Genomic DNA, 18,697 nt, shown 5'->3' with positions numbered 1-18,697 from the left:
TAATAAAACATTTAAAGCAAACAGACCTAAAAGGCATATGCATATGTATAATTTAATGTTTAATAAATCAGATATAAATATTTTTTAAAACCTAATATATGGTGACAGAAAGCAGATTAGTGGCTTGCCAGAAAGTGGTGATTAGTACCAGGGGAGGGGATGGGATAGAATAGTATGAAGGGATTTAAAAAATTGCATGAGGAAACTTTCGGAGGCAAAGGGTATGTTTATCATTTTAGTTTCACAGGTATAACAACAAATTATACAATTTAAATATATGCAGCTTATTATATGACAACTATATCTTGATAAAGTGGTTTTTTTCCAAACTATAGAAAGAAAACTTCCACATTTAAATTCTCTTCTCCAAAAGCAGTCTTCAGGAATATTTGAAGTTAGCCCCATCACACCTGAATTTAATCAGTGAATTTTGTTTCATTCAAAGATTCATATATTTGGGAAGTTCGTGTGCCAAAAATGCCAATCACCCAGCATCAAAATTTATGGAATAATGGTGATTTAGGACACGCTGGACATCTTTATTGTTTTCCCACTTCAAGATTTTCAATCTTTTGGAAACAACCTCCCCAGACATTCTGACAAGAGAATTATTATAACCAACCAAAATCAAACCAAATATAATTTGTAGATTTAAAATGAGCCCAGGTGCCAATTTTACAGCAGCGACCGGGAAATCAAATTATATGGCATCTGACATTTAAAATCGCACTCCTAAGAAGGCTGTCATTTGATGTTTTGGGTTTGGGTTACAGTACTTAACTTTATAATACTGGATAACCTTGTGCCTCAGTTTTCCCAATTATGAAATTGGGATAACAGTACCTATTTTGTGAGACTGTTGAAGGATTACAGTTAACACAGGTAAAAGGCTTAGACGACTACCTGGCAATGCTGTCCTGATTTTACAAATTCTCTACACTGTGTGGCATTAGCCATCAGGAAAATATAAATAAATCAGTGAGATACCACTTCACACACTTGGGGGGCTATAACAAAAAAGACAGATAAAAAGTGTTGTCAAAGATGTGAAGAAACTAGGACCCTTATACACTGCTGGTGGAAATGTAAGAAGTACAATCATTTGAACCATAGTCTGGCAGTGACTCCAAAGACTACATCTTGAGTTACCATATGACCCAGCAATTCCACTCCTACGCACATACCCAGGAGAAAGGAAAATATATGCTGCACAAAAACTTGTACATGAATGTTCATTAGCAGGATTTTTCATGGTAGCCAAAAGGTGTGAACAACCCAAATGTCCAACAACTGATAGAGATGGGTAAATAAAATGTGGTTTATCCATACAATGAAATATTATTTGTCAATAAAAAGGAGTGAAGGAGTGAAGTACTGATTCACGTGGAACACGGATGAACCTTGATCCAAAATAGCCAAATCACAGGTACAAAAAGCGTTATTAGTGGCTGCTGGGAGATTTAGGCAGAAATGTGGAGTAACTGCTCGTGGGTATTGAGATTTTAGAGTCATACTCATGTTACAAAATTAACAGTGGTGATGGTTGCACAACTCTGAGTACATGAAAAATCAATGAATTGATACTTTGAGTGAGCTGTATGATATTGGAATTATACCTCAATAAAGCATGGTAACTGTTCTAAGATAGGCTGGAAAGAGAAAGCCTGAAGACAACAATAACTATATTAATAAATTAGCTTACTTCTCTAGTCTTATATACTTCTGTGCCCACACTTGCTCCTGCTCTATTCATAATGGTCCCCTTGCAGTTGCCATATTATATCCTGCTATTTGAAGCCCTGTGAATATACTATACCTGCTTTCTGGAATTCTCTTTACCTTTCCTCTATCTGCCTAACTCCCACATATCTAAAATTAATCAGAGTAAACTACTTGCTAGAACAACCAACTCCAAATCCTAGTGACCTAACATGACAAAGGTTTGTTTCTCACTCATGTAGGCCCTCCGCAGATGATCGAGGGGTCCAGGCTCCTTAACTCTAGTGGCTCCTCCACCTCCTGGAGTCTTCTTCTGTATTCTTTATACATGGTTGAGATAAACTATGAGTCATTAGCACAGCTAGACCTTGAAGTCCTATAAGAAAATTTGCAAATCATTCACTCTGTTTTGAATAAGGTATATTTAAGATGATGTTAAAATACCCAATGGTCTTGGGTCAAATATAGTTTATGACTGTGTATCTAAAATATATATTGCAATATTCTTCCCTTCCTCTATTGACTTCATGAATTTAGAGGGGATCCATTTTATGAGCTCAAAGATAATTACTTTTCAGACTAAGAATATTTAGGGGAAAAAGTACTGTTCAACATCTCTACTGAGGATCTTATGATGTAGCATAGGGTATAAGCTGGAGCTAAAGGAAACTTTCCTTAAAGTGTTATTTACTAAAAATTGGAACACATTCCTTAAGACAAATCGAAGTATGGCACACAACATCCAAACTTCCAACAGAGGTGTTACCATCTCCCACTCCCAAATTTCTTCGTCACGCTGAGGATACTCAAGAGGAGCAGGACATGTTGGTTGCAGGAGAAACTTGAAAGCACTCACTTTTATGGAACTCATAAGGGAGAGAATCTCTTAAAGTATTTAGAATCATCCTTGATACATTTATTATTTTAAAAGACAATGTAGCCAAATGTCTTCCTCTGTGTTAAATCTTTACAAAACTGAAATCTTAAAATGGTGACAAAAATTCTACTTCTGATAGAATCTATTCATTCTTCCAATTAGATAGGGCATAATTCTTAATTTTCAAAACAAAATGTAATATGCTTATGAGGTTCCATCCCAAAGAACCTGCTATTGAGAGTGGCATTCAGAATACGGGTGGAAATGCCAACTCCACAGTTTCAGATCCTACCCCTAAACGGGGTAGGGAGGGGCTTTGGGCGGGGCGTCGTTAGAAAGCTGTCTGGCCAGTCCACAGCTGTCACTAATCGGGGTAAGCCTTGGTGTATTTGCGCGTGTGGGTGGCATTCTCAATGAGAACTGGCTTCACTTGTCATTTGAGTGAAATCTACAACCCGAGGCGGCTACTGCTCCAGCACTGCTGGGAACTGAGATCTTCGGAGATGACTGTCGCCCGCAGTAGGGAGCCAGCAGAAGCCCAACCCTTCCTGGGAATGGGCTGTACCGAGAGGTCCGACTAGCCCCAGGGTTTTAGTGAGAGGGGCAGTGGAACTCAGCGAGGGATTGAGAGCTTCACAGCATGCACGAGTTTGATGCCAGAGAAAAAGTCGGGAGATAAAGGAGCCGCGTGTCACTAAATTGCCGTCGCAGCCGCAGCCACTCAAGTGCCGGACTTGTGAGTACTCTGCGTCTCCAGTCCTCGGACAGAAGTTAGAGAACTCTCTTGGAGAACTCTCCCAGTTAGGAGGCGAGATCCCTACAATTACTACTTTTTCTTACGCTCCCCACTTGCCGCTCGCTGGGACAAACGACAGCCACCGTTCCCTTGACGACAGGATGGAGGCCAAGGGCAGGAGCTGACCAGCGCCGCCCTCCCCCGCCCCCGACCCAGGAGGTGGAGATCCCTCCGGTCTAGCCACATTCAACACCCACTTTCTCCTCCCTCTGCCCCTATATTCCCGAAACCCCCTCCTCCTTCCCTTTTCCCTCCTCCCTGGAGACGGGGGAGGAGAAAAGGGGAGTCCAGGTCGTCATGACTGAGCTGAAGGCAAAGGGTCCCCGGGCTCCCCACGTGGCGGGCGGCCCGCCCTCCCCCGAGGTCGGATCCCCACTGCTGTGTCGCCCAGCCGCAGGTCAGTTCCCGGGGAGCCAGACCTCGGACACCTTGCCCGAAGTTTCGGCCATACCTATCTCCCTGGACGGGCTACTCTTCCCTCGGCCCTGCCAGGGACAGGACCCCTCCTACGAAAAGACGCAGGACCAGCAGTCGCTGTCGGACGTGGAGGGCGCATATTCCAGAGCTGAAGCTACAAGAGGTGCTGGAGGCAGCAGTTCTAGTCCCCCAGAAAAGGAGAGCGGACTGCTGGACAGTGTCTTGGACACTCTGTTGGCGCCCTCAGGTCCCAGGCAGAGCCAACCCAGCCCTCCCGCCTGCGAGGTCACCAGCTCTTGGTGCCTGTTTGGCCCCGAACTTCCCGAAGATCCACCAGCTGCCCCCGCCACCCAGGGGGTGTTGTCCCCGCTCATGAGCCGGTCCGGGGGCAAGGCTGGAGACAGCTCCGGGACGGCAGCTGCCCATAAGGTGCTGCCCCAGGGCCTGTCACCATCCCGGCAGCTGCTGCTCCCGGCCTCTGGGAGCCCTCATTGGTCCGGGGCCCCAGTGAAGCCGTCTCCGCAGCCCGGTGCGGTGGAGGTTGAGGAGGAGGATGGCTCCGAGTCGGAGGACTCTGCGGGTCCGCTTCTGAAGGGCAAACCTCGGGCTCTGGGTGGCGCGGCGGCTGGAGGAGCCGCGGCTGTCCCGCCGGGGGCGGCCGCAGGAGGCGTCGCCCTGGTCCCCAAGGAAGATTCCCGCTTCTCAGCGCCTAGGGTCGCCCTGGTGGAGCAGGACGCGCCCATGGCGCCCGGGCGCTCCCCGTTGGCCACCACGATGATGGATTTCATCCACGTGCCTATCCTGCCTCTCAATCACGCCTTATTGGCTGCCCGCACTCGGCAGCTGCTGGAAGACGAGAACTACGACGGCGGGGCCGGGGCCGCCAGCGCCTTTGCCCCGCCGCGGAGTTCACCCTCTGCCTCGTCCACCCCGGTCGCTGTCGGCGACTTTCCCGACTGCGCGTACCCGCCCGACGCCGAGCCCAAGGACGACTCGTACCCTCTCTATGGCGACTTCCAGCCGCCCGCTCTAAAGATCAAGGAGGAGGAGGAAGGCGCGGAGGCCTCCGCGCGCACCCCGCGTTCCTACCTGGTGGCCGGTGCCAACCCCGCCGCCTTCCCGGATTTCCCGTTGGGGCCACCGCCCCCGCTGCCGCCGCGAGCGCCCCCATCCAGACCCGGGGAAGCGGCGGTGACAGCGGCACCCGCCAGTGCCTCAGTCTCGTCGGCGTCCTCCTCGGGGTCGACCCTGGAGTGCATCCTGTACAAAGCGGAGGGCGCGCCGCCCCAGCAGGGCCCGTTCGCGCCGCCGCCCTCCAAGGCGCCGGGCGCGGGCGGCTGCCTGCTCCCGCGGGACGGCCTGCCCTCCACCTCCGCCTCTGCCTCCGCCGCCGGGGCGGCCCCCGCGCTCTACCCTGCACTCGGCCTCAACGGGCTCCCGCAGCTCGGCTACCAGGCCGCCGTGCTCAAGGAGGGCCTGCCGCAGGTCTACCCGCCCTATCTCAACTACCTGAGGTGAGGGCCCGGGACTGGGCGCGCCCAGCGCCTCCGGGAGTAGCGGTTCCGTTGGCGGCGGCCGCCAACCCCCAGCCCCAGCCCCGGCGCACTGCTGCGCTCCCCCGGGCGGCCGGAGGGGGTGGGCAGCGGGACAGCACACGGGCAGTTGCCTCCCTTCTTCTTCCCTCCTCTCCTCACTCTTTTGGGGACACGAAGGTGGGCGCAGAATATACTATTTTGGGGGCGTGCCTCCCTGAAAGCTGTGTTTTTTTTTTTTTTTTTTTAAACTTTCCTAATCTTCCAGATTCCGAAGCAGAACCAACCCTGATTTAAAACGTGCAGCGTCACACTAGGTCCGCTGTAGCCCAGTGGGGCAGAAAGTGCGCGGCGAGTTGGGGGCTTTATGAAATGCTTCTTTCTTAGAAGAAGGACGTTTACCAGGAGTGCCTGTCTTGGAGAGGAGTTAAGGCACCGTTCCCCCGGGAGGGGTGGGACTTGAGAGGTGGCCGGCCAGAACCGAAAGCAGCACCATCTTAGGGATTTGAACACTTTAATGGCTCAGTTTTCTTAAGAATCTCAAGATTAAAGTTAAGTTCACGTGGGAGATGTTTAAACTGTGGATTTAAACACCTGTCACTGCATTGCACCGTTTTCTAATTATCGCTTCGATTCACTACTTTTTTTTATATACAGGTTTAAAAAACACTAATTTGCATACTGAAGTAATGGAATGTAAAAAAAAAGAATGCTCTGTTTGGAATCTTATGTTGTGAATAGGCAAAACAGTGTCAGTGTATTGGACAATACTTTAAAATGACAAACATACTTGTTTAAGTAAGCAATGATTACAGGGTTGTGTTTTAAAAACTCAAAACCAAAACATTGCGAAGTACCATCGAACTTTTAAAGCCAAACCATATTTGTTTTGACCCAGCGTACAGACAGGAAGGACATAACATTTCATTTGTCAAAGACTAAATTGTTTCTATATAAAGAGTTTTGTAGAAAGATTTCTTTTTAACCGACTTTAGCTTTCTAGAACACAATATTATACACTAATTATTGTTCTTTTATATTAGTGCTACTGATGAATGGCTAATCATTTGCAAGTGTGGTGAATCCAGTTACGGGTAGTCTATTACCAAGTTTAGTTTGCATGTCTTTCAAGTGTATATGTACAGTTCTGTTTTTCAAATGTCCTTTCACCCTGTTAATACTGGTTTAAGAAACCTTTAGTATTAGATAGTTGTGCACTTAAAAATAAATGGAGTACTTTGTTTTGCATTTCAAGGCCGGATTCAGAAGCCAGCCAGAGCCCACAATACAGCTTCGAGTCATTACCTCAGAAGATTTGTTTAATCTGTGGGGATGAAGCTTCAGGCTGTCATTATGGTGTCCTTACCTGTGGGAGCTGTAAGGTCTTCTTTAAAAGGGCAATGGAAGGTAGGCTCCTTTCCCCGATCCTTTATTATTGGTTTAATTGTAAATGGAGACCATCTAATATTGTATAGATTTCAATTATTCCTTGTTTCTTCTAAGAAATAGTGATATTTCCATATAATTTAAAATATATGATGACATTTAACAATATGTTTTTATTTATGATACTCAAAATTGAATGTGATTGGGTACTATAATTGCATATTCTTTGACTAACACTTTCAGTATTAGACATAAGGCATAAAAATCTTGAGGACAGTGCTACTATTGTTCCTTAACTGCTTAGCTTTCAGGAAACAGCTTTGTTCTAATAGTACTTTTATATATCTATTATGTAGATATATATGTATGCAGTACTTTAAAATTTTGATTAAGAGAAAAATGGTAGTTGACATATACATGTATGCGTATACGTATTTGTACATACACGAACATATATCACAACATATATATGATGCAGTTAGTTTTCTACATGATACTGTCTTTTGACTACATGAATATGTAATATTTACAAAATAGTAATTCTAAACAAATTTTTGAATTCTGTTTTCAGTATGTTTTTGTAAGTGTATAAGAGGACAGGATTAAACAGTTTAAAATAAAAAATCTGGACATCACAGTAACATAATTTCTAAAGAAGTATTTTGCTTTAAGTAAAACTTTCATGTTTTTAAACTCATTGAACTTACATGCTTAATGATTTCAGATTTACTTGCATAGTGTGTTTCAGATTTTAACTTTCAAAGAAAATATTTTTGAATTTCTTTCTACCTAAACTCTAAGCAGCCAAACATCTTTACATTTGAAGATAAAAATACATTGAAAGATTTCATATTTTAATACCAGCAATAAATGTATTGTGTAACTATGTAAAATGAAGCTTAGGATTCCCTCTGTAGTGCTGAGATCACACCTAGACAAGGAACCAAAGATCTGAATGTTGGCTTTTTGTTTCCTGTTCTGAGGTTTTTTGTTTGTTTGTTTGTTTCAAGAGCCCTCTCCTTACAAGCAGAAAAGCAGGTAATAGGAAATTTCACTTTAAGGGAGCTTTCAAAGGAGTTCTTCATAACAAATATTTGCTTTGTGTATTTTTAGAACATGATTTTTTCTCACAAAAGATAAATGTATTTTGCTAATGTTGAACATATTCAGCTTTAGGGGGTTTGATTGCATTTTAAACTAATTGAGGCAGTGTTAAAAGTGGTACTTCAGAAAATAGGGCAACTGAGAGTGGCTCTTACCCATTGACATAATTTATTTACAGTTACAGTTGGAAGTTCTTTGTGTGGAAAAGTCAGTTTTCCAATGGGTAATTGGAGTTACCATTTTTATCTGACTTTGGTTCTGGTTTCTTAAACATTCCCTTCTGCATTAATATGACTTCCTCTAAAAGTCTTCTAAGGATAGTATAATTTTATAAGTGAATGACTCCCTTAGAATCCTCTGAAGGCCAATTTGTCCTACCCCAGCTCCTCCTTTTGAAAGATAAGCAAATCTCAAAGACATAAATATGAGTTTCCAAAGGTCACAAAACTAGTCAGTAGCTGATTGTTAGTAAACATAGGTTAAATATTTTTACATTGCAGCGCTTGTAAATCAGAGATGATATGCAAAAGTAGATATATAAACTCTGATTCACAGAAGTTATTTCATAAAGTGGATATGTAGAACAAAGAGCACCCTAACTAAAATACAAATACTTTCTCATCATTTTGTTAGAATAGCATCCAAAACTGTAGAGGAAGTCTTTCCAAATGTACTCTTAGAAAGCATTTGTTGGACTCCAGCTGTTGGCATGGTCCTATAGTCTTGAGTACTAGAAGTGAAACACCTTTATTTAGCAATAATTACAAAGAGTTGCTTAAGATTGATGCAGATAAATCATTCATGAAACTAGAACAAGATTATGAACTACATTAGTAAGTTCCTTCATTCAGCAATTTATGCCAAAGATATCCTTTCCCTGACTTCACTTTTCTCTGCCTTGAGATAAAATGAGGATGACAGTGGCTATTTCTTAGGGTTGCTATAAAGATTAAATGAGCTGATACTTGTATGTAAAAGAAGGCCTGACATATTATCAGTTTCCATTGAAATTTTTACTTTCAAGGAATTTGTAATACAGTTAGGGAGGTAACATATGCACATAAAACATCTAAATAAAGATTCTCAGTAAATGCCCAAGTGAGCAATTCTGTAATGTATATGAGATCTGTATGGTTTGTGAGTTTTTGTATTTGGACAGAGCGAGGTGGTTATGGGCTGGAATATGTATATTCTTGAATGATGAAGAAGGCTTCATGGAAGATATGAACATTTGATTAGTAAAGGACAAATAAGCTCTCTAGGCATTGAGAGCGTTAAGTGTATACAGTCAAAGAAGAGTGAAGAAATTAAGATTACACTGACTAAGCATTGAGTGTTCACATTAGGAAATTGAGAGAGTTAAAGGTTGAGAAACTAGATTGCTAGTGTTTGGGTGAATTTGGAGAATCAGTAATTTAAGGTAAAAGAATAGAGAGAAGGTTCTAGGAGTTTTCAGGAATGAGAAAGATAAGTAGAAGGACTTATATCAGGTTCAAAATCTTCAATAAAGCAATGCTGCGTGATGAGCTGGTTCAAGGTGGCACTATGTGTGGATGCCAATATGGCCAGAAGTTTAAAGAGGCAACAATATGGATACTAATGTTGCCAAGGATGATAATGAAAATGATGGCATTATAAAATGCTTTCTCTGTGCCAGTGACTATTTCAGTGCTTTGCAGGTCTTATTTAGTTGTTATAATGTTGGTATTATTATTATTACTCCCACTTTACAAATGAGGAAACTAAGACCTGTAGATGTTAAGCTGTCTTAATACACTTAGGAAATGGTAAAGTCAGGATTCAAATCCAGGTGGTATGAATCGAGAATCCCTGCCCTTAACCACTGTGCTTCCTTTCTCGTAATAGGAAATGCAGTCAAAGAAAAACAATAGAGGGTTAGAAGAAAAGATGTGAGCCAAGTGATGAAACATCTAGGAAGGTAACAGTGAATCCTAAAGGAGAATACAAGAGCAGGGGTAATGAGAAGTGTGTGATATAAAAGGATGGATCATATTAACTTCACATTTAGGGCAGCAATAAGAAGACATAAGCAGGAGCCAACAGCCAGTTTCTTCACCTCCCTCCCATGTTAGGAGTGGGAGAGGTGATAAAGCCTATAAAGTCATTCTGGATGACTGGGTTTCCCTGGATATGAGACAGAAGAGAGAAGAGATAAAGAAATAAGATACCACTCAGGAAATGGGAGAAAGCATTTGGGAAAGATGATTTCTTTTAAGCTAATTGAACTGTTTAAGATATAGTATTGGCCAAAAACCAGTTCGTTGGATAGCCCATTGCATTCCTTTACCAAGACTTGTAGGTTTGGAGTGAACCATGAAAGGGTCAGGAATTGACTTAATGCCTTCAAAAGAGAGGAAGTAATAATGACCTGCTAGTCCTACAAATGCAGACTACTAACCTGGTGTGATGAAGGAAAGGACTATTTCTCAATGGCTTATCTTTGCCAGTACACAGTAACCAGCCCAGTGGTAGGAATATATTAGGCATCCAGTAAATAACTGCTACATGATCCAGTCATCATAACTGATAATGCCACACTTTTATTCTTTGGATGCTTTACTCAGTGACAGCATTTGTTGTGAATACATTTGATGTAATATCATTAAACACGTTATAATACAGTTGAAATGTATTACTTAGAAGACACTAAGCTAAGTAGGTATTGAAGGATTTTCAATTGTATTGCAATATTATCCTCACTTTTATTTTGTTTTTTTTTTGAGATGGAATCTCACTCTGTTGCCCAGGCTGGAGTGCAGTGGTGCAATCTCGGCTCACTGCAAGCTCCGCCTCCCGGGTTCACGCCATTCTCCTGCCTCAGCCTCCTGAGTAGCTGGGACTGCGGGTGCCCGCCACCACACCCGGCTAATTTTTTGTATTTTTTAGTAGAGACGGGGTTTCACCATGGTCTCGATCTCCTGACCTCGTGATCCGCCCGCCTCAGCCTCCCAAAGTGCTGGGATTACAGGCGTGAGCCACCTCGCCCAGCCTATCCTCATTCTTTTATTCATATATTAATTGTTCATGAAGTAATTACCTTAATTACATTAGTTCATATATTTATTGAGTACCTGCCATGTGCCAGGCACTATGTTAGGTACTGGTGAAACCACAGTAAAACAAGAGAGACCTTGCTGGCTGTTGACTAAAGTTTATAGTGTAGTGGTGGAGAGAGACATTTTACCTATTTGTGTACACATGACTAATTGCGCATGTGGTAAGTGATTCATTTATGCAATGTTTAGACAACTAGAGAATTGACCCCTCTGTCAGATAATGGGGAAACTTTTTCAGACCTAGACATCACAATAAAAAGACTACAGAGGAAACTAGACAGAAATGAAATACTTTTATGAACAAAGTGTTTCTTTCAAAAGTTGGGTATACTTGATGTCATAGGCTAGTAATGAAAACTGGTTTGGTAGCATAGTTCTCTTTGATATAGCATCAGAAAGAGAAAGATTGAACATCCAATTTTTCATTAGCAACTTCTGTGATTTATTTGTTCTATATTTAGAGCTCTGTAATGCTTTCTCCATCTTTTGTAGTGCACAGATTATCCAGCAATCTCTTCCACTATAATCTATTTGAATTTGAATAATATTTGGGCTCTGAGAAGATATTTTGCCAATAATCTTATTTATATTCATTTAATCTCCAATAGAGTCTACCCTATAGCAGCTTTCACATTACCCTAAAAATAAATATGTAGTAATTCACTAGACTTTATTTCAAAACTCTGTATCCAATTTCTTTTCAAGCTGAGGTCTCTCAGTTTAATATTTAGCATGGATAATGATAGACTGGTTTTAAGCACCACTTTACGTTATGGTTCATTGAAATAAACTTCTACAGTACTGAAAAAGAAATGGTTAAAAAGATAGCATTTGGTGTCATCTGTTCATATTTGGTTATTTAGAGCTCCCAAATTTTTAATACTCTCTCAGAATATGTACCTTAATACCACTACAAGAGCCAGAGGAGAAGCAGTGGTATTAGCCATGCATGCTAGTGCTAATAACTGCTCCTGTTCTGGACACTGAATCGTTGTACTTTAATTACTCAAGTAACACAACAATCCATCTCCTTTAAAAAATGAAAATGTTATCAATAAGGCTTAAGTCCTCTTTGATCAGTACCTCTAATCTGTTCCCTTGCCTACTATTTTTCTATACCTCTACCTCAGTTTTTCCCATGTGTATGTGTGTGTGGAATATGTTTTCTGGGGTGTGTTAATATATAAATGGTATTATATATCATAATTTATGCATCATTCATGTTATTTTGGTACAAAAATGACTTGAAGCTCTATTGTTCATATATGTAGTTCTAACTTGTTAACCACTGCTTAATGTTTCATAATATGAAAAATCATTATATTTAGGAATTACTAATTACAGTATTACTTGAGTAAGCCCTTTTTGTACATTTCTCCTTTGGTACATGTCTTGCTTCTCTTTCCAGAATATATTGAAGTATTTTGATACAGTTCTAAATGAACCAGATGATTAGCTTTCTACCTGCTGCTAAGATGATTTGATTCACTAATTTATTCACTTCAGATACATGTATTGATCCTACATTTAAAAGTTGCTTGTGCTGGGACTGAAGATGAAAATGTATGCAGACCCTGTCTTTGACATGCACAAAACCAAGAAGAAGAAAACAAAACAGAACAAACCCGTGGTACAACTAGTGAACATGAGAATACCTTGATACAAGTTATGCCAGAGCCATGGCCAACACACCATAGTATTCAGTTAGACACATGAAGAAGGATGGCAGTTTATTCTACTAACATATCTTGATGTTGTGCAAGAGGCTTATTCATTTAATAGTCACTTAAGTCGCCTTCACTATAACCCAGGCACTGTTTTGACTGCTTGACTGGATTAGCTCAATTAATCCTTGTAAGAGTCCTATGAGGTGGAGGTTCTGTTAGTATATATATTTTACAGATGGGTATAAAGAGAGGTTTCTACTATTCAGGAGGTCTGACTCTAACTTCTGTGTCTTAAATTCCTGCTTCTGTGCTGTTTTCCTAGACTGTTTTGTATTTGAGCAAATATTAATTACTTCATACTTTTTCAGATAAATACATGGTCTTTTATAGGAGACTGGTTTTCAAATTGTGCTCCTTAACTCAGTCAAGTTCCTTCTTCTGCTCAGAACAGCTCTGTATTTCTTTATTTGGTTTATATTTCCACTTGAGATTTTTATTGGGACAAAAGATTCTCAGCCAACCTTTTTTTAAAAAACACTCCTTTATAACAGGAAACCCTTAGATCTCAATCAAGTGTTTATTCGAGTGACTCCTAAAAAGTTTTTTGGCTCTATTTGCTGGTATCTTTTTGGCATTTGTGCAAAGACAAGATGACCATTTGTGATCAAGATTTAAAGTCCAACTGCTCACTCTTCTAACAGCATAGCCACATTATCAGCCAAAAATCACATCTGAATTATAGAGCTTTTGCTTTTGTCAGAAAAATCAAAGTAACTCCAGGGAATCTTTTATCAGTCACTTCTTTAAAGGATTGATTGAAATTATTGACATTTAGACACTCAAAAATAGGCACACTAATCATTTACACAAGGGATTTCCAACCCCTAGAATGTGGACTGGTACCACAGCCAGTCCATGGTGTGGTGTGGGTCCGTGGCCTGTTAGGAAGTGGGCCACACAGCAGGAGGTGAGCAGTGGGCAAGCAAGAATTACAGACTGAGCTCCGCCTCCTGTCACATCAGCAGCAGCCTTAGATTCTCATAAGAGTGAGAACCCTACTGTGAATTGTGCATGTAAGGGATCTAGGTTGCGCACTTCTTATGAGAATCTAATACCTGATGATCTGTGGTAGAACAATTTCATCCAGAAACCGTCCCATACCATCTGTGGAAAAATTGTCTTCCACAAAACTGGTCCCTGGTACCAAAAAGGTTGAGGACTGCTGGTTTACACCTTGGTTTTTAAACTCCGCACCATTTAAGAACATCAGAAAGTCACGTACTCTATATATCTTCCCTATCTACCTAATTTGAGGACTGGCCGATGAACACAATATCTTTCTTGTGGCTAGACGGCCCTCATGGAATTAACTATATAATGCATACTTCATATAGTTTATCATCAAGACATTTTTTTCTCCTCTGATGAGATGTTATGCTTTCTAATAAGTGATATGTAAATAGCCTATTGTGTTTTCCTTTTTATTTTAACTCCTACAAAACAAGTACATTTTCATGCTCAATTTTTAAAAATTAACAGGTTTTGAGCTTTATTTTTAACTGCTGCTACAGCGTCTTGTGTTATGTACTTTATATGACATTTTAAGGAATCATAACTTTTTTCTTAAAGCATAGTATTTGCTAGTAATCATTATTTCTTTAGGAAAAAAAATGCAAATACTTTTCATGCTATTTACTCTTCTATGACCAAGTGATTTATTTATGAGATTGAATACACATGTAGTGAGTATGGACCGTGAGCTCAAAACCATGCTGTAGCATTTGTAGGAAATATAAAAATTAAAGGGTAAAAATAATGGTTATCATTTATTGACTGTTTACTAAATTCAGGTACTCTTCTAATGTCTCTTTGTTTACTAACTCATTTAACTCTTGCAACAAACCTATGAGACAGGTTCTATTTTCCTCATTTTACAGATAAGATTCGTTCAGTTAGTCAACAGTAGAGCAGAACTCCACTCCTGGAGTCAATGCCCTTAACTTGCACTGGATATTCCTTTGCAGCAAAAGATACAGTCTTTGATTTCAAGGAGGCTGCAGTGTGTGTGTGGGAGTGAGTGATTAACAGACAACACTGCAATTTAGTGTTTGATTAAATTGCGTGTTGCAGACTTAGGGTGCTATAAGTGAACTAGAGAGGAAAGTACCTAGAGTTGTCATTACTGATTGCCTATATGTAATAGAAACCATGCTAAATGCTTTATATTTAATATTTCTATTCTTCACAACAGTCCTAAAAAGTAGAATTTACCATTTCCACTTCATATGTAAGCAAAGACTCAGAAGTTAATTAACTTACCCCAAATAATAGTAGTACTGGCAGATATTTGTCTGCAGTAGTTAGAAAAGGTAGTTTATTGAGCTAGTAAGATTTATTCAAAGCCTTTAAAAACAGAGACAGTAATTAAGAAACATTTATTTTTGATAGTTTTTTTTAATATAATAATATTGTGACTCCTGGCTTATTATACACAAGAAAAATTTCAGGTGGGTCAACAACTTAATTTTTTTTTTATTTAAAGAAAAGAAACCTAAAAGTATGGAAAGATGATGGAGGTATGTATTTATAATCTTGGGATGGAAAACTTTCTAAATTTGATATAAAATCCAGAATTCAAAAACAAATTTGCTCCATTTGCTATATAATCTCAAATTTCTTATATAAGGCAAAAAATTCATAAAGTCAGAAGACAACAACAAATTAGGAAACTTTAACATACATGTAAGTCAAAAGGAAATTATTACCCATGTACAAAATATTCTTATAAATCAAGAAAAAGACAAAAAAAAAGGAAAATGAACAAGAAATATTAAGACAGTTCACAAAATACAGCCCATAGAAGTATGAAAAAGGCTCAACTCACTAATAAGCATTACTGATTAAAATAATAATGGGAATTTCAGCAATTTGATTACTGGAATAATAATGAATAACAAATAATGACCATTGGAGAATCTGAAGATAGTTTGGTATTGTCAATTAAAATATGCATTACTTTGGCCCAACAATTCTACTTCTAGAAACTTATCCTTACAGAACTCTAGAATACCTTTAGGTGGATGTTTATTACAGTATTACATAATTTATAATACTGAGAAACAATACAGCCCAAATGTCTGTTAAAAAGAGAGTAGCAAATTGTGGTATACCCTTGCAACGAAAAGAGTGAGTTAGCTGTCTATACTACAGATGTGAAGAAGTCTCTAAAATATTTGATTTTATGAAAGAGCAAGGAACAATATCATTCTGGGTAAAAAATTGTACCCATTTGATCTTGCTAGGTATAGAGAGCTATCTAAAAGAAAATAACTAAGTGTTTACTGTCAGGATGAGAGACTTCCGATTTCTGATGACATGTTTTGGTTTTGTTCTTTTTTTTTTTTTTTTTTTTTGAGATAGAATCTAGCTCTAGCTCTGTCACCCAGCCTGGAGTGCAGTGGTTTGTCCTCAGCTCACTGCAACCTGTGCCTCCCTTGTTCAAGTGATTCTCCTGCCTCAGCCTCCCAAGTAGCTGGGATTACAGGCACCCACCACCATGCCCAGCTAATTTTTTTTATTTTTGGTAGAGACGGGGTTTCACCATGTTGGCCAGGCTGGTCTCGAACTCCTGACCTCAGGTGATCTGCCCGCCTCGGCCTCCCAAAGTGTTGGGATTACAAGCGTGAGCCACCGCACCCAGCTTCGTTCTTTAAGCAAGTATTCACTGAAGGGGCTGCAATTACACACCAACTTGGTGCCTGACTTTCCTCCACACTGGCCCTGCCTAGTCTCAGCTAGCCTCTGCTGCCCTAATGCTGTCTGGTGATCATATGCGCCACTTTTCACCTTCAGGTACCCTAGAATGTTGAAATAGACTAACAAAGAATGAAACTTGAAGAATATTGAAGCAAAAGCTTGAGGTTACTCTATATCATGAATTAAGGAATCCTTCCTGACTAGATGGAGCCAAGAATGGACACAGGCCCAGAATTCCTCCCACACAATCTCAATATTCAGAAAAGCACTGCAAACAAAAATTGTTTTGTAGTCACTTGTCAACAATACCTAACCTGACGTGAATTTGTTTGGCAGCAAAATCTGATCTGAAATCACATGAGGACATCTTGTAGTCTATGTAAATATTCATACATTTTGCTGCATAAATATAATGTTTTATTAAGTGTTGCTCTATTTTATCTTTCTAAAATACAAACAATTTTGAATTTTGAAACACAATTGGCCCAATACATTTCAGCTAAGAGATTTTGGACATGTACTCAGAAATGATTTATAGACTATGTTGAGAGTGGTGCCTGCTGGCTTTTTGCAATGTAGCAGCCCTGAAAATTTTTATAAACAATTCTTATCATTTATTCTTTTCTTTTTTTTTTTTTTTTTTTGAGATGGAGTCCCACTCTGTTGCCCAGGCTGAAGTGCAGTGGCATAATCTCAGCTCACTGCACTCTGCCTCCTGGGTTCAAGCGATTCTCCTGCCTCAGCCTCCCGAGTAGCTGAGATTACAGGCGTGTACCACCACACACACTAATTTTTATAGTTTTAGTAGAGATGGGGTTTCACCATGTTGGCCAGGTTGCTCTTGAACTCCTGACTTGAAGCGATCCTCCCACCTTGGTGTCCCAAAGGGCTGGGATTACAGGCGTGAGTAATGGTGCCCAGCCTATTCTTATCATTTTTAATAAATTATTACTACCATGCTGGGTTCTGCAGGGAGGTATAAAAGATAAATAAGCCATATTACCTAACTTCATATAGTTTTCGTTCAATCATGGAGTTTATCCCATATTCAAGTATAATATAGACAATATATAAACCAAATGTGTTTTTGATTTCAAGGGGAAAAAGATCATATTTAACTAGGGAGACCAAAATATGTTTTTATGGAAAGGGTAGCATGGTAGATGGGCTGCTGAGAATGCATGAAATTTTTGATAGCAAGAATTATAATGGCTTTTATAAACAAAAGCTACAGACTGAGCAGAAGGACAATTTGGCTAAAGCATGGAACATGGTCAGAATCCCTTATGATTATATATAAATTATTTGTGTTTTTTTCTAGGATAATTCTTTTCATGAGCTTTTGAAAGAGATCAGTGACCCCTTATCCCCACCCCAAGAAAGTTAGCTTACCACTGCTTTAAAGGAATGGTGAGGATTATTATAAAACAGAAGGTCAAGAAAATGTGGAATGACACAATGGAGTGTTTACAATTAATTGAGTAAAGAGTGAGAAGCCCCTAAATATTTTTGGGCAGTGTAGTGGCATATTTTAATATTTAGGAAAATTAGTATATCAGCAATATATTGGAAAGATTAACGTCAGAAAGGTAAGGGACAAGGAAAACAGTCTGGGGATGGTGCACTAAGGACCTCAGCCAGGGTTGTGGAGAGAGGAATGGGTTCAATGGGTAGATTGGAACCAATTGAGAAGAGTGATGAAAGCGGCACAAGAGAATTATGGGGGTGGGGGAAGTCACCTTCAGAAACAGGAAGTACATGATCATTTTAACTCAGTAAAGGAGTGATGTTGAAAGTAGTATTTAGGGAGGGTTATCCTCAAAGCACCATGCAGAATGTATTTGAACAGAGATTAGATAGCTTGAAGTCAGAGAGAACGGCTAGGAAACTGATAACACGGATTCTGAGAAGTAGTTTAATTTCAAATTGTTTGTATTGTATTCTACATAATGTCCTGAGCATGATATTGAAATAATATAATTTTTTGTACACTAAATAACTTCTGAAAATTGAGATGTTCTGGTTTGTCGCTTCATTTAGTCGTCTGCTTATTTATTAACTCATACCAAAAATAATGCCGTTTTGTGCCTGGATTTGTGTTAAATATTGAGACTCAAAAATGGATGAGCCAAATTCATCACTTAGGAGAAAGGCACGTAAACACATCGCAGAAATGCAGTCTGGTAATATCTATGAGAGGTGTGAGCTGAGAATTGTGGAAGTATAGGATAGGGAGATCTAACCCTGGTGTTTAAATGCGGGGTATGGAAGGAGAAAGTCTGAATCCATTAAGTATTAGATGAAAAATATGAAATTTTAAAAATTATTGTAATTTGAAAGTTTGTGGCAACTTTTTTGTGATTAAC

General features: G+C 40.0%; 1 protein-coding gene across 3 annotated transcripts in view; it reads left to right on the top strand.

The window, feature by feature from the left end:
- The first annotated feature begins 3,689 nt into the window (after nt 1-3,689).
- PGR (progesterone receptor) overlaps nt 3,690-18,697 on the top strand; it is an 82,993-nt gene continuing 67,985 nt past the window's right edge. For 2 of the 3 annotated variants that reach the window (XM_055272876.1, XM_055272875.1), the window contains exons 1-2: nt 3,690-5,323; nt 6,597-6,748. In XM_055272876.1, coding sequence (XP_055128851.1) covers nt 3,690-5,323; nt 6,597-6,748 — 1,786 coding nt within the window. Of the gene's footprint in view, nt 5,324-5,642; nt 5,768-6,596; nt 6,749-18,697 lie in introns of those variants that run through there. The other variant, XM_063636452.1, reaches the window with a different exon arrangement.

The sequence above is a fragment of the Symphalangus syndactylus genome, chromosome 3, assembly GCF_028878055.3.
Source record: "Symphalangus syndactylus isolate Jambi chromosome 3, NHGRI_mSymSyn1-v2.1_pri, whole genome shotgun sequence".
Classification (NCBI taxonomy): Eukaryota; Metazoa; Chordata; class Mammalia; order Primates; family Hylobatidae; genus Symphalangus; species Symphalangus syndactylus.
Note: the sequence above shows the minus strand (reverse complement) of the source record. Positions and strands in the feature narration are given on the sequence as shown.